The sequence below is a fragment of the Dermacentor silvarum genome, chromosome 10, assembly GCF_013339745.2.
Source record: "Dermacentor silvarum isolate Dsil-2018 chromosome 10, BIME_Dsil_1.4, whole genome shotgun sequence".
NCBI classification, from domain to species: domain Eukaryota; kingdom Metazoa; phylum Arthropoda; class Arachnida; order Ixodida; family Ixodidae; genus Dermacentor; species Dermacentor silvarum.
Window position 1 is genome coordinate 59,644,088 of NC_051163.1, and position 16,238 is coordinate 59,660,325.

Below are 16,238 nucleotides of genomic sequence, written 5' to 3' on the forward strand. Positions count from 1 at the left end.
GCGGTTGTTTCGGGCACGTTAAGTAAGTTATTGATTGCTTGATTGATTGTTCAACAGTTGAATCCAGCGACAGACCTCGTTCTCAACGCCAGTACGCCATAGTTGATCCTCCGCCGCGAGTGGTGTTTTGCTTTCTGACGGTGCGACCGCAGAGAGCGTACGATGAAAAGCGAGCTCACCGGCGCGGCTGGCGAGAAAGTAGTAAGCAACTGCCCCGGAAAACGCAAGCGGCGCACCGACTGTGCTGTCAGCTCTTTCTTTCGCTGACCTCTAGTCCTTTGTGTGCTCCGTGCTTCCGTTGTCTTTGTCATCGTGCCGCTTAACTGCAATCGCCTCCAATTGATTCGCGCGAGGCAGTCGACGCAGAACTCGATGTTTTTTTGCGAACAATGGCTTCAAACTGTCTGGCGACGTCTCAATCGAAACCGACCAACGATTGCGTTGCTCGTCACAACGCAGTCGCATGCCCCCCTTGAAGGAGCTGCGCAATTTCTAAGAGTGAAAACACAGTGGAGAAAGGATTTCGAATGATTCACGGCGAATCAGAACTTGATGCATTCGCTGCCGTTGGAATCGCAGTTCAGACATTGATTTTTTTTTTGTATGTTTCGAAACTGCAGGCAAGTGCGAGCTGCTCCGACAGCTATGCGAACGATGCCGTTCAGCCCGGCTTCATTGTCCGCACATGTTCTTCCGTCCCCTTTGGTGTCGACGGCTGCTTGTATGAGCGATTTGTCATTGTATCTACAGTGGTGCAGGCAGCGATTCTAAACCGAATATTTCCTAGCTTAGCTCCATGGAGTTGGCATGCATGTCGTTCGCTGTCTAGCCGAGTAAACAGGGCCAGCTTGCGGAGAAGACATTGCAAGGTACCGCCCACTTCTTGGCCAATCCCCCGTTTTGGGTTTGTCCCATAATATGGAAGTGATAATCACTATCAACGCGCGGCTATTATCTCAAAGTGGTAGTTGGCGGTGGCATGATACAAGCATACGTGCGATTATGGCCTCATGGTTAGGAATGTCGGCACAGAGAGGTTACAAGGTTACAAAAGTTTGCTTTGTTAAAGGAAATGTGCTCCTGAAGACGTACATTTGTTGGAATAAAATATTTAGGTACCATTTGTTTTATCACTAAGTATTCCAGTAGAACACAAGGCCGGGAACTTGCATTTCTATAAGTGTAGTAAAGATTGTAATGTTGTCCTGCGTGCGAGCTCTTCCGCAAGACGCCAGCAGCAGCAACACCTAACCAGCAGACAAGGTCAAGAAATTCGAGGAGGGTTCAGAGCGAAAGCTTCGCTTAAAAACCACTACTGTCGCTCCTGCGTTGGCACGTGAATCCCGTGAAACTCTGGGTAAAACCCACCACGTCCAAGCGAAATGGGAACGATACACACATCGCCACCGCTCGTTTCCCAAAGTAAGCACATTGTCGTCTTCTTTCGGTCGCGCCTTCCTGCACCACGCGTTACCACAGAGAGCACACAAGGTAGCGCACACAGACAGAGGGATTCCGATCCGCCCGACGCTCCCCACGGCTTCCGCATAACACGACAGAAATGCGACGCGACTGTGGGAACCTGTTTCGCGTGCGGGTCACATCGACGGTTAGACACACAGCTTTCACAGACAACGGTCCGCGTGTCGCACCTCGCGCTGAATGGCTTTGCGAATGGTCGCGATCCCTTTTCCTCTTCACGACGAGACGCGCCAATATACCAGCGTCGTCGCGGAAGCGCGGAAGGAAAGGAAAAGATTGCACGAACGTTGTCGCATTCTGGGCTATACACACGGTACAGCCCAGAATGCAAGAACGGTCGCGCAATTTGATTGGGAAGATACTGCGGGCCTTATAGCTCATTGCCGTTCCCGTGACCACCGCACTCGGCATTCGCTGTCCTCTGGTCGCTGTTGAAGCAAGAAACACGGAAGGTAGAAGAATGTGCGCCCATCCGTTGTGGTGGCTCAGTAGCTGTCGCGCTCCATTGTCGAGTACGAGGTCGCACATTACGGTGGGCTCAATCCAACGGGCTTGGAATGCAAAGACACTCGTGTACGAAAAGCGTGTTCCCATTCTGGCCAGCTTCGAAGACAGTCTACGTCGACAGCTAAGGAGACGTCTTCGAGCCAAAATAATGGAACGCGTCTAGAAGACGACGATCATTTATTGGCATCCCGTTTGAAACGGGGCGCCACCGAGCCTGCTTGAGGTAATGAGGTATACTATGTACAGGCTTTTCAGCTACCATTTCGTCTACATTTTCTTATACTTTTTTTCTCTTCCTTAAAGCTTCTATGTGTGCCTCGTACCGTTTCCTGTTCCAGTAAGAGATCCTGTCCTATCAATCTCTTTCAGGCTTCTATTGCGGTATCAATTATATGGACACTGCAGGCGAATTTCTACCATCGCCGTGTTGTTGCGCATAATGTCCAAGGGCGATAACTGCGTCGCCGCGCACCGTATGCTGTATGTGCGGGTGAAAGCGTGCGAGGGTGAGCCGACGATGGTGGCTCAATATCGCGTGCGCATGGGCGGAAAGCGGGGTGGAAGCGTGCTGTATTCTGTCTCACGCTAGGCAACGGGGGGGGGGGGGGGGGGGGGTTACTTTGGCGGCCGCTGCGAAGGCGCAGCCGTATCTTGAAAGCGATCTGCGAAGATTTCAGAGTCTAGGTGCACTGAGGGCTAATAGCTTCGTGTGCGCTTTGTACTCGTCGCTTCGTTAGCGTTAAAGCAAGAGGCAGCACGGTGATCAATTCGCTCGCAGCTGCAACCGCGCTTTCTCACTCCAGCGTTTTGACAGCGAGTGTGAGCGGTCATCGAGTGAGATGTGTTCATGTTTGCTAGTACGCGCGTGACACCATGATTGCTAATTTAGGTAGTAAGCGATTGTTTAGAAGTTTAATCGGCCGATAAAACTACTATCTTTACTTCGTTAGCTGTCTACTAACTTGCTGCATCTTGGGAGCCATACGCGGACTTTGTGACTGCGCCGCTAGATGGCGTAGCGCGTGCAGAGGGGAGCGTGACAAATGAGCGCAGCTGCAGTAAACGTCTCACACGTGACACGTTTCGATGGTGACAATACAGCGTGTCGCTGCATTGCTTATTGAGTTAACGTCGCCAATCACCGCGAGATGGGCTATGAAGGAATTTTTTGATGCCAATGCAATTAGGCCCAATTACGCGAAAATCTGTTGGCGCTGGCGTGGCAGAAACATGGCACCAAAATTGGCCGGCGCCGCAAAGAGTAAGAACACGTCGTAAAAAAAATGCTCGGATTGATGGCACATTTTTCAGGGAGGTTCCTGTAGACAAAGTAAATTAATGGCTGAAAAAAATTGTTGGTGCATTTCAGTCTGGGTGGCAATAGAACTCGGGCCTCCGGGGTGCCAGATGAGCATGCTTTCCCAACGCCACGGCGGCTCCACGGTTCTTGCATACAAAAGGTGTGCCTAGTGCGTGCGTGATTGCACACGTCCCGTCGCAGCCATCTCGCTGACTAAAGGTGTGGCCTATATAGTGCGTGCATCATTGGGCACGTCGTGGCGCAGCCAATGGGAAGGAGGTGGCGCCACGTCACGAGTTTATAAAATGAGCACGTTCATGACGTTCCCAGGTCTACAAACGGTATAATGCTTTCGCATTCCCACACGTAAGCAGTCTGAAGTGTGTGTCTGCCGAAGTTAGCTTTAGTGTCGCTAGTATTCTGAACCTACTAACCAAATTCAGCACGCTCCTATACGTTACCGCTATCGCATGGCTCTCCTTAAAAGACATCGCCAATGGTTGGTTTCGAACATGGTTCCTTCAACACAGCCACCCCATGATCTACCCATTAAACTATGTACAAGCGCCTAGAAATCCCACATGAAACCATTACAAGCTTTCTGTCGTCATCACACCGCAGTCATGCTTTCGTCCTTCAATCGTGATCATGCCGCCATTGACATGCCATTCCTCCTTCTATTTCATGGCAATCATATTGTCTCCATTCTGTCGTGATCATGGTGCCGCTGTCATACCGTGGTCGTCATTGCCTCCACGTTATATAGTCATCGTCATGCATTCGTTGCCATACAGTCGGCATAGTGCCGTCGTGTCGTTCTGTCGTCATCCTTCCTGCTTCGTCATGCCATCATTGTCACACAGTTGTGGTCACCCCACCGCATGTCCTCAAACCGTCGTCCTCATACCGCCTTCGGCGTTCCATCGACCAATTGACCTCATTTCTTCTCCTTAATTTCATCGTCATTCATGCTGTCACGGTCATGACCGGCCTGGGTGAGCGAGTGTCACAGCAAATTGAGTCGATCCCGGAGAAAGTGCGTCTCGCATATACCCGAAGCAAGGATAGCCTCAAAACGACCACAGCAGACTGCAAATAAAGGTGCCTGAAATGTTTCCTCAACAATATGACGAGTTGCTCATTGTTTGAATGGTAATCGCACTTACGTCGACAGTCATCCTGAAGTGGGTTCTGGCGGAATCATTTTTTAAGGGAAGCTTTCTTTCTCTCTTCCTTCACTTTGCGTGTGCTAGCATGTTGTCTTGCACACTGGGCCGCTACCGGAGATAACGCAAGCCCTTGCAGCACGAGGAGGCAGTTAATGAAGTATACGTAATTGCAGACGCGAGCTCCAAGACAAACATGCCGTCGTGGTCACGCCATCATTTCATCGCCTTCATTTCATCATCGAGAAGAGCAGCGTTCGTCGGCAGCAGCAAAAATTCACGCAGAAACTCCTCTGGTAGTTATCTGAGGAGGCGTAAGCATTGTGCCAGTTGCTCAGTACCACGCAGCCCGGTGTATTTATCAATGGGGAGAAACTTGATCCGACTAGTATAAACCCCTATCCACCCTTATCCGTCGTTATCAGCCTTATCGGAATAGATCCGACCCTTATCAATCCTCATCATCGGTTATCAATCTTATAGGACTCGATCCGAGCCTTACCAAGACATCTCTCAGTACCAATATTAATGCAATTGATGAGATACTTATCAACAATTATCTGTCGTTATCAACCTTATCTGGCATGATCCGTCCCTTATCAACTTTTATCGGTCCTTAGCAACCACATCGGACTTGATCCGACCCTTATCGGTGCCTAAAATGATTAATATTGTTCCGACCATTATAAGCCGTTATCACTCCTTCGCCTTTATCCATCGGCGTCGAACCATAATCAAATCATGATAAGGCCAATCAAACCCCCCATCACTCCTTATCATCCTTATGCACTCACTGACTGCTCATTGACCACCGTCAACGTTTTTCCTTTCGAATTTATTCTGTTTTATAGATTAATTTCTTTATAGCGATTCGTCTTACGTGACAGGTGGACAGACGGACGGACAGGTTTTCTCGCTGGGTGGGCGTAGAAATGCTTCCGCATTTAAAACAAGCTTCGCTTCAACCGTTTCCGATGTAGCGCTTGGGATACACATAAATTTAACACGGCTCAACTTGAGAGGTAGTCACTTTATCCACACGCACAGAGATGCTCTTATGCGCACTTACTCGTAGCATTTGTTCAAACAATGGGCTTTTGCTTTTTGAGATTCTTAAGGGACCGCCGAAGCAATAACAACGGACAATAAAACGGTACTCCGTCGCCTGGGCACTTCGGTGTCGAGAGGCTAAAAATACGTCCTTTTTGTGACAGAACGACCGCTTTTTTTTTCACCCAGGCATTTCCTCCCGGTCGGTGCTTCGTAGCTGACCAGTCCTTCGGCATCAGCGATGCGCTCCCGGCTACTGCTCGCGACTTTTGCGACGCTCTGGCTCGCCTCCCTGCTCAACCCCGATGCGGCCAGCGCAGCGAACGTCTTCTCGTCGGTGGCGCACATGAACGACCTGATGTCCCTGGAGCGCAGGCTCGTCTACAAGGTCGGCGACTTCCTACACCGCATGGAAACCAAGCTGGGCTACCTGCGCAGGTGAGAGAGTGCCATCGTACATACTCGCTGTGTGCGCTCGTTTAGTTAGGCGTACTCATGTCTTATTTGGCCGTTTTCATCGAACGCGTTTTCGAAGCTTTATACTTAATTCTTGAAACGGAAGATTCATTAAGAAATAGATCTGTTCCCCATCAAACGGTAGCACAAACCAAGCTGACCAGTCTTACTATTTTAACGAGGGCGCGAAATTGCTTAAACTTGGAAACGAACTCGGAAGATTGTATTTCGGACGCTTTATAGAAAACTTTGCCTCCCTCATCGCGCCTTTGACTCGGCTGCTGAGCCTCGCCCTTTCGTAACTCGTGCCGAATTTTCGATCGCAACCGCTATTCGCCATTGGCTGGCAGCTTTCGCTACTAATATGTCCCGCAAGAGGATTGGCTGGATTTTGTTCTTACGAACAATCCTAGCGCAAGAGATTTTTGTGAACACGGGCCCCGGTCTCTAGTGCGTGACACGTTGCTTGCATGTAAGCGCTTCTGCCGTTTTTTAGATGCGAAGAACCTTATTCTCTCGGGCTGTTGGCGTCTCCTGTCGTCGTCGTCGCGCGTCCCGCGTGCCGAGCGTTCCCGCGTTCGTCGTCATCTACCACAGCTGTCTGCGTTGCCGCTCATCATTCCAGCGTAGAATTTCACTTCTCCTCTGCTTTGTCGTCGTAATGGGGCGGCCGTGTTTACGGGGTTATGAGCCATTGCTTAAGGCAGTATGAGCCCATTAGCGGTGCACTACTGCATGCTTCGCACCTCTCCAGGTTTCACGTTAGTGGAGCTGCATTTCGCTCAATGGGTCATTTGACACTTACGCCTAAAATTTAATTCACCGCTCAAACCGAGCCTACGATTTAACTCGTGCTAACTGTAATAACCATAAAAACTGAAACAGCAAGAAAGGCGTCCATAACGGCCAATTTTTGCATACCACACGCCTCCAGGTCCCTGCGGTTCACGGGCTTTCTTATGGCAGTAGTGATTTTTTTTTTTTTTTGAAGTCCGTCGGACTAGCCCAGGATGTACAATTCCTTTGCGCCTGATAGTCCTATACGGACGTTCATTAGTGCGCTCCGTGGATTTTTCTACCGCACATTGCCACTTAACTTTCTTCACTTAGATCCTTCGGCACCTACCGAGATTCACACGGGTGCGAGTGGTTTGTGTGCGAAGTGCTGCGCTGAGTCAGCGCAATCCCGACTTTACGAAATGCATCATCGCACTCATGCGCGCGCAAGCTCACGAAAGCTAAGTCAAATCATTAGTTATTCGCTGAAAATTAGCGTTCAGCTTTCATCTGGTCCCTCGACAGATTTCGCACTTATATATCTACGACTACCGATTCGTCGTTGTCACTGATCATTGCGCGTTCTTTTAGCTGTCAACGCTGAGAGGCACCCCGAATCTCTGGTTCCATCTTTACGGCATCCGCGGAATCTATCGCTGCAATTAATGGCCTCCGAGAATGGCGCGCTGGCTGGGGGTCCAGCTGAATGGCATTTTGCCGGCTCAAAACGACGACATTCTGTAATTACTGACTCCACTGTAGAACAAGTTTTACACCGTATAACAGATTGATGGCGTCACCGGCTATGCCTTTCTGTACGTGTCTGAATTTGTCCGCTTCAGGAACGTCCTAGTCGATCTTGCGGGGCAGAGCCTGAATATAGGAGATCTACGGGGCCTGATCATGAGAAGGAAATTTACAGAAGAATAAAATTGGGTTGGAATGCATACAGTTGGCATTCCCAAATCCTGATTGGGAGCTTACCCCTGTTGTTGAAAGAAAAGTGTACAATCATTGCATTCTACCGGTGCTAAGATATGGGGCAGAAACTTGGAGGCTAACAAAGAAGCTCGAGAACTGGTTAAGCTAGAACCGCACAAAGAGCGATGGAACGAAAAATTTTAGACCTAACTTTAAGAGACCTGAATATGGCAGTGTAGATCAGAGAGAAAACGGGGATAGCCGATATTCTAATCGACATTAAGAGGAAAAAATGGAGCTGGACCGGCCATATAATGCGTAGGATGGATAACGGGTGGACCATTAGAGTTACAGAATGGCTACCAAGAGAAGGGAAACGCCGTCGAGTACGACAGAAAACTAGGTGGGGTGATGAAGTTAGGAAATTTGCAGGTGCAAGTTGGAGACAGGGATAACTGATGGTCGCAGGGAGAGGCCTTCGTCCTGCAGGGGGCATCAAAATAGGCTGATGATGATGATGTCAGCTCTGTTGACTTCTGGGTGCGAATTGCGAGATCTTTATTGGCCGCTGGTTGTCGTACGATAGGTTTCCCAAATAGACCGCATAAGTCGTTCCTACAGACATCCCAACTTGCTAACTTTTCATCAAGCGTCTCGAACCAGAGTCGTGCCGTCTCCCCCAAATAGAAATTGACACTCATACGCGTTGTCGTCAGGCCCCACTTGATTTTTATGACGCGCTCATACATAGGCAGTCATTTATCGATGTCCACTGAGCTTGCGCCGTTGCCTGTGCCGGGACTACGAGGATCCAAGAGAATAACCGGTGACGGCCTTGTACACGCCGGTTAGCTTGGTCGGTTGTGGCGGTAGCAACGTGCCGCCCGCTGCCAAGATCCAGTTCCCGGTGTTGTAGCGAGCTGCGCCCGCACTTCCCCCAAAGACGTTACCGGGAGAAACTATATCATCATGATCAGCCTATGTTTATGACCACTGCATGATGAAGGCCTCTCCAAGCGATCTAAATTACCCCGGCGTTGCGCTAGCTTATTCAATCTCACGCCTGCGATTTTCATCTAATCACCCTATCTAATTTTTTGCCATACGCTACTGCGCTTATATTGTTCCACAGGCTATCTACCCTACGCATTACATGGTCTATCCAGCTCAACTGTTTTCTCCTAATAGCAACTAGAATATCGGGTATCCCCGTTGTCTCTCTTATTCACACCACTGTCTTCCTGTTTCTTAACGTTAGGCCTAACATTTTTCGTTCCATCGCTCTTTGCGCGGTCCTTAACTTGTTCTCGATCTATGTTAAGTTTCTGCCTTACATGTTAGCACCGGTAGAAGGCAATAATTGTACACTTTTCTTTTCAACGACACTGGTACGCTCCCAATCAGGATTTGCTAACGCGTACCTGTATATACTTGCAAACAGCGCTTATCCTATCTCTTCTGATTCTTTTCTCCTGTCCTTCCTACCTGTTCTTTAGGGCCTCTTCCCACCACGCCTTGCTGGTAGACAGAAATTCCCGTTCTTCCTTTATTTGCTTCAAGTATACGGCAGCAAGATACCGCTACAACTGAAGCTTGATTCAAAGAAATCGACGGGACCAAGAAGTTTTTTTTTTTAAATTGAGAACTTCGGTAAATAAACTATACCTAAAGCGCTGATGCACCTTACATTTAGAATAATCAAGATCAAAATAAGTGTAAGGTGTGCCTGCGTGGGCTCAGTCCGCAGGACGCGTAATCAGTTGTCATAAAAAAAAAAACACCGTAACTAAAGCAGGTTTCAACTATGCTTAGACAGAGCAGCTGGCGCCATCTCGTAGAGCCAACGTTGAGCTTGCAATGTTGAGCACGATCGGACTGAAACGCGCAGAGTAGATGAACATTTCGTGTGGACACTCCTGCGCGCTGTGTGTCTATAGTGCACGTATATGGCTTATTGTATTAAAGCATAGTCACCTGCCATCTACTGCTTCCTTTCCCTGTCTCTCCCTCTTGCTCCGATAAAGAGTGGTAGACCAGAGACAAGTTCACTCGGTCGACCTTTCCCCCTCTCTCTTCATAAAACCTTCTCCTACTCCTCCAGCTCAACTGGGTGCTGTGGCTCAGACCCTGCAACGAATAGTTTCGTAAAAGGAGAACGGCCCCGTCTGAAACTGCCATGATAATGCTTTTACCGTAGCACTACGTGGATACATTTCGAGGCATTTCGAACACAACCCGTTTCTCCTGGTCGATTTATTTAACCATTGTTTCCCATCCAGAAACATTGTTAAATATGGCTGGCGTTGAGTTCGCATCGGTGAATCGAGGTGTTCATCCCATTGGGCTCCATGAGTATTTGACGGTGGATTTCGAACGGCACTTCGTTAAATCGAAAGTGTCGTAACATCGCGTTCGTTGAATCTGCAGACATGAGCGTACCACACTATCCTCTATCGACTGCAGCTTTCTGAACGACTACTACGAGACGACGGCGTCCAAAGACCGGCAGCTGACGCACTCTGCGGACGAGCACGAGTACGACACCCGGACGGCCAGCCCCATCGACGCGTACAACACCATAAAGCGCCTGTCGGTGGACTGGAACGAGATAGTGCATCACTTCAGGGAGCCCGACTGGATGGGTGAGTATTCCATTTGTTGTATTTATGTACAGGGGTCACTGTACCAGCTTTACGTAAATAAAGCCTTCGGCGGGAGTGGGCGAGACGAGTCATGCTCACTGTGATAAAATTGAAAAACTAAGGAAGTGCAAACTAAAGAGTCTCGAAGGTCTCGCCTATAGCAAGCAATGGTGATGCGTGTTTCACAGTAGATAAACAAAACGCGAGCATAAAGCACGAGCCAAAGATAATAAAAAATGTAAGGACAAGAGAATACGAACGAAGGATAACAACATAGCAACATTGCTCATTGCAAAACGAAAAAGAAAAGAAAGGACAGGAAAGAAAGAAAATGCAGAAAGACCATGCAAAACACGATATTATTTCCGATGGATGAATTATCATTTCAAAACTCTAGTTTTGGTATTTCATGGAGAAAGGTTAGTGTGAGAAAGGCAAATCTCGCCGGTAGCAAGCTTCTTAAAAAAGCACCAACCAAAACATATAAACAGCACGCATCGTTTCCTGTTATGCAACGTCTCCAAGGCGATGCTGCATAGCATAAGTTAAACGTATGAAAAAGCTACCACGAGCAAAAAAGCTTTATTTCTTGCGACAAGCGGGGCGCCTTTGGAGTATTGGGGTAAAAGGCCCTGGCTTCATGGGGGCGGCAAACTTTCGATGAAAAAAAAAATGATAACGTACAAGCACTAGGCCGGGAAAACAGGTGAACGCAATTGTCCACCGCAACAGTGCGGCAGACAAGTGGACGTGCCCCCTCAAGTCTTTTACGACCTTTTGATGGCGCGAGACACGTTTTGCGATTGTGTTCTCTACCTCATCACCAACAGTGAGCGTGAGCCGCGGGCGTCGTCAATTCACTCGATGGGCGACTCTGTGGATATTGATGCTCGATGAAGTACTATACACTCGTCCGAGACTTGTGTATGTAGCATTGTCGAAACGATGCGGCCGACTATTAAGCAGTGCTGGAGTGTATATCTTTATTTTCGCTAATGAGTAACAAGCGCGTAATTCGGTAGATGTAGGGCGGACGATTGAGGGGGGCATACCTGCTTCGGTAACGTGATTTTCAAAGCCCCCAATCTTTTGCCTCTCTAGCAAAAAAAAAAATGACAAATACGAATAAGTACACGCCTTGATCCGATGATCGAAGGCCTAAGACAGACTGCAGGAGTGCTCCAAAGAAGTGTCATTGGCCGCAGCAATCGCGTGGCATTTGATGACCCAACAAGAACCCAAGGCGTGCTAAAGCGCAGGGTATTGCCAAAAGGCGGCTGTCATTTAGACCATCCTATAGTGTATGCCTTTGCTTCCGGTAATGAAATTCGGCAACTTAGGTCAGCAGACCTGGAAGGACGCCTCAGGTAGGAGTTGAAAAAGAAAAAAAAAAAGAACTTATTACGGTAAGTTGTCTAGTCACTCACATTTTTCTTTCCCTCCTTTAAGCTAGGTCATCTGTAGCGCAAGCTTAAGGCTGTCCGCAGTTCAACGCTTTGTCTCAACGTTCTGTCCATCCATGCCCCCCCCCCCCCCCCCCCCAATTCAAGCAAAAAACCAAAGAAAACTTTCATAAGGCCAGCAAGAAAGGTTACAATAGTCATAAGAGAGGGAGGGAGGACATCGGTGTGGATGAGATAGCGAACAGAGGCAGGCTGTTATTAATTGCCACAAAGCAGTAAAAATGGAGTTGGGCAGGTGGTGTGATGAAATTAGGAAATGCGCAGGTATATGATGGGGTCAGCTGGCGCAAGACAGGGTTGGAGGTCGCTGAGAGATCCCTTATCCCTGCAGTTGGCATAAATAATAATAATGACAATAGAGAATAATAATAAGAAGAAGAAGGAGGAGAGGAGGAAGAATATTAATTATTATGATGAGGATTCAGCAAGGTAAGCGGTAGAGATGTTTGTGGATAAATTTTCGAGTACCAATGCCTTAATTCCACCTTGCAAATTGACACTGTATACAACGGCCATACATTGCGTGGCTATTGCCAGCCGAAAGCCGATGTTTCAAGTTCATTTCGCGCTTTTATAAATGTTATCTATTATCCTTTTTTTTTCATAACAAGATAACGCAGTCACACTGTGTGCGAACATCATCGGGAAATAGCGCAGCGCTCGTTGCCAACAGCCGCGGTCGTCTTTGTTTGCCGAGCACTAAATCATGGCGCGAGCTGCCTCGATCGCGGCCCTGGAAAGTCATTGGCTTGATCGAGGGCTTGTATTGTATAACATTTTCTATTTGAATACAATCCCAGTTCTAGTGCCGTAGGCCATCCACTGCTTTCGCCCTGACATCATGGTGACCATGCTACGTCTCAAATTTCTGAGCCTCGCTAACGACTCGGCCTCCGAGTCGTTAGCGGACGGATGTGGTAACAACTAAAAAACCCGAGGGCACCTAAGCACTACTTATGAGTTGCGAATGCGTAAGCATTATTGTCCAACTGAACGCCGCTGAGCGGTCCTCGTTCTGTCGCTCTTTCTCAGTTTCGTATGCTGTTCCATGGTTAAACATGTTTTCCGTGAAGAAGGGCAAGAGAGTGTTCCGATTGTTTTGTTAGATGCAACCGCATGAAGCCAACGGGCAATGAAGTCATGGAAATCATAATGGCAACTACCTGCGGTGGTAATTTAAATGTAGGACTTATAAGGTAAAGGCAAATGAAAGCGGACGAAGAAAGAACTTGACGCCGGTGTTAGGCGAACCCACAACCTCCGCCGCCAAGGACATGAGTGACGCTGACTAACACTCCCATGGTGAGATGTTGCGCACACGCACAAATACCCAAGAAAGCGGACGGCAGAATTAACAGCCGTCGCCGCAGCCCAATTGATAGTACAACGCGCGCGTAATGCGGAGGTTGGGAGTTCGACTACCATCTGGGCAGCAAGTTGTTTTTTAGCCCAATTTCACTTCCTTTAGGCTTATCATTTGTACACTTCATTTGAAACCGTGGGTAAGTTCCCTGATGCTTTCCTTAATTGCCTGAATTGTCTGTTGGCTTAAACGGGACGTGTTTTTTGTACCACTCTTACGGAAGTGGTACCAGTGTTAGCGGACAGACCTTTTTTACTGCAACAATAAAATATAATCCGCGATTTTTCTCGAATGCAGACAAGAAAAAAAAATAAAAGGACACTGAAAGACGAAGTATTTGAAATGGGCGCTAGATTTTTTTTTCTTCACTCTTACGGATGGGGTACCACTCTAGCGGTATTCCGCCTTTCTTCTGTAAGAATTGTAGGGGTAAACAATTAAGAAACTACGGAGACGAACTAAGTCGCCTCTTGCACTTTAACCCTCCTCCCTCCCTTCTCTCACACACGCAAATGTGGTACCAAGTAACTAAAAATACGAGGACATCTAAGCACTTCTTATGAGTTGTGAATGCGAAAGCACTAATGTCCAACTGAACGCCGCTGAGCGGTCCTTCGAGTTTTGCCGCTGCGAGTCGTGAAAATCCTGCAAATTACCCAACACGATGCCATGAACACTGGCAAGTTCCACACCCGCGCACAAGTTATGGATTTCAAATATTTAGTTATGCGTTACCATATATATTGAATAAGTTTAAGATCACGCAACAAAATGTAACCACCCCCTTCTTTTTCTTTTAATAGCAAGTAAGAACTTTTCATTTTTCTTCCTGATGCAATATAATATTGTTTGAGAGAGTGCCCTTACAACAAAGATAAAAGTGTACTAATAATAAACGCATTGCTGTATTATCAATTTTGTTACCGCACTCTACTGCTTTTTATTGCTTTTTCTGCCGACACTATAATTATCTGTTGTCTAATCCGTGTACTGTATGTTGTCTAATCTGCACTGCACAGCCAACTTCAAAAGGGACATGGTAGCTTTGTGAAGCTGCTTTTTAGCGGCTTTTACTCCCATACGCCTCAAACACGTATGTAAACATGCTTGTTGGAAAATAAATTCAATAGCTCAAGAGTTCAATAGAGTAATGTTTTGGAGTTTTGCTGCGGAATATGTTATCAACTTTTGCGATTAAATTGATACATGTTATTTTTTTGCACAGTTTGTACGTTATCATGTTGATTGTAGACTGGAATCATTTCGACGATATTACCGAGAAATCAAGAACGCCGCATGCCACCGCGCCGGCTTCCGAGCGCGAGACGGCGGCACCCGCACGCACGCGTCACGCGACTGCCTCGTCGACGACAACCCGTCTCGCCCCGCGGCGTCGCGTCGCTGTATCTGCTCCGTCGAGCAGCGCTGGTGACGTGGGCGTGGCGGCGATGCCCTCTCCCCTAACGCAATACCTGGCACGCCAGCACTCTAGCAGGGGTTTAGATTCGCCCGCTGTGCTCCGTCGAGGCGCGCTCATGGCGTAACGTCTCAGCCAATGGGAATTTAAGTGCCGCTTCGCTGCTACAGACGCCGGCTTTTCCGCTCAATAGGCCACTTGATGCTTTCGCATCAAAAGTGTCTGGTCGAGGCCAGCGAGAAAGGCTAAGAGGCACATTGGTTGCACGGAGAGCAGGGTAAGCGCTGCTCTGAGGTTCAATAAATGGCGCAACATTAAGTTGCTGGCATGTAAATTTATGCAAGATTTGAGATTCTGCCCCCGTGAGGCCGCAAGCGCGTAAAGACGCATAAAACTTGTTTTAAGTGACCTTGTGTGCATTTCCCGGTAGCGAAAGCGTAAGTTTCGGTTTGTTGAAAAAAAAAAAGACGATTACAGAATGCCTCATTCGCGGGGTGTAACGTCTCGTAGCGACACTCTCGGGCTATTTAAGGCACCTTATATTCAAGAGCTGCGGATTAATTTAGACCTCGCTGGTGTTCTTTAGCGAATGCCTAAATCTAAGCACACGAGCTTTTTTTCCTTGCATTCCGCTGCCGTCAAAATGCGGCCGCCGCGGCGGGGATTCGAACCCCCGACTTTGTGCTCAGCGACGGAAACACCACAACCACTGGACGATGATGTCCAGAGCTAGTTCGTGGCGGGAGTATATGTTAAACCGCATACGTGTTTACACCAGAGTTGGTGTGGTTTTGTTACTCGTTCTTTCCCGCAATATCCTGAAGCGTGCCTGCTTTACCGCTACTGCAACAAGTAACCAGAGTTGGTGTGCTTGACTTCTCGCGTTTCGTCCCTCTCAAATGGCAGAGATCGAGAGGCTGATGGTGGAGTCGAACGACACGTTCCCGCGCCAGAGCGACCTGTTGGACGCCGGCGAGGCGCTCATCCGCATCCAGAAGACTTACCGGCTCAACCTCACCGACATGGCCAAGGGAGTCATCATGGGCCACAAGGCGACGGCGCAGCTGACCGGTACACATGCCATAACCTGGCCGTCGATATATTCTTTCGCACATACCTCATAAATAAATTTAACGTTCCCATGGCATCGAGTGAAAGAGACTATTTTCTCGCGTTTTAACTTTTAGCATTGCATCACTTATACTTGTCAAAAAAGATTTCCTCGTTGAGTTACTGAACTCTGTGACTCAAACGTCTCCCAACTAAGAGAATACTGCAATACAGAAGCAGGTTTTCTGCAATTTTTGTATATCTCGTTTCCATTTGTGTTGACGTTTCACTTTTCTTTCATTCTGGATGGACAAAGTAAACGTACAGGGGTTTTCGAGGATTGAGCCCGGTTGGATGTGCCGCTACAAGTCACCAGAAAATGGGTAAAAAAGATCAGAGAAGGAGAGACGACGTAACCAAGTCAGCATACGTTCAATTTTTCATCCCCATATCGCAGGCCCTCACTCCGAGTTATTGGCATCATAAACCGCAGCGTCGCTGCGTAAATCTTTGCATCATCAGCCTATGGTCGGCTAGCGAATGTCTCAACATCGCACTCTGTGGACGTACGTATTATGCGACGATCGCCTCGGCGATCCTGTCGCCTTCGCGTGACGTAGCACTTAGTCAGCCAATCAGCTCAT

The 16,238-nt window shown here is 48.1% G+C and overlaps 1 protein-coding gene across 6 annotated transcripts in view; it reads left to right on the plus strand.

Annotated features, from left to right (window-relative positions):
• The first annotated feature begins 5,632 nt into the window (after window positions 1-5,632).
• The window catches only part of LOC119465735 (prolyl 4-hydroxylase subunit alpha-2), a 253,637-nt gene continuing 243,031 nt past the window's right edge, over window positions 5,633-16,238 (plus strand). For 2 of the 6 annotated variants that reach the window (XR_007464052.1, XM_049657519.1), the window contains exons 1-3: window positions 5,633-5,943; window positions 10,123-10,301; window positions 15,451-15,615. Coding sequence is in view for 5 of the 6 variants with exons in the window: in XM_049657519.1 (XP_049513476.1) it covers window positions 5,747-5,943; window positions 10,123-10,301; window positions 15,451-15,615 (541 nt within the window). In the remaining variant the exon portion in view is untranslated. The remainder of the gene's footprint in view (window positions 5,944-10,122; window positions 10,302-15,450; window positions 15,616-16,238) is intronic. The other 4 variants (XM_049657522.1, XM_049657518.1, XM_049657516.1 and 1 more) reach the window with 4 other exon arrangements.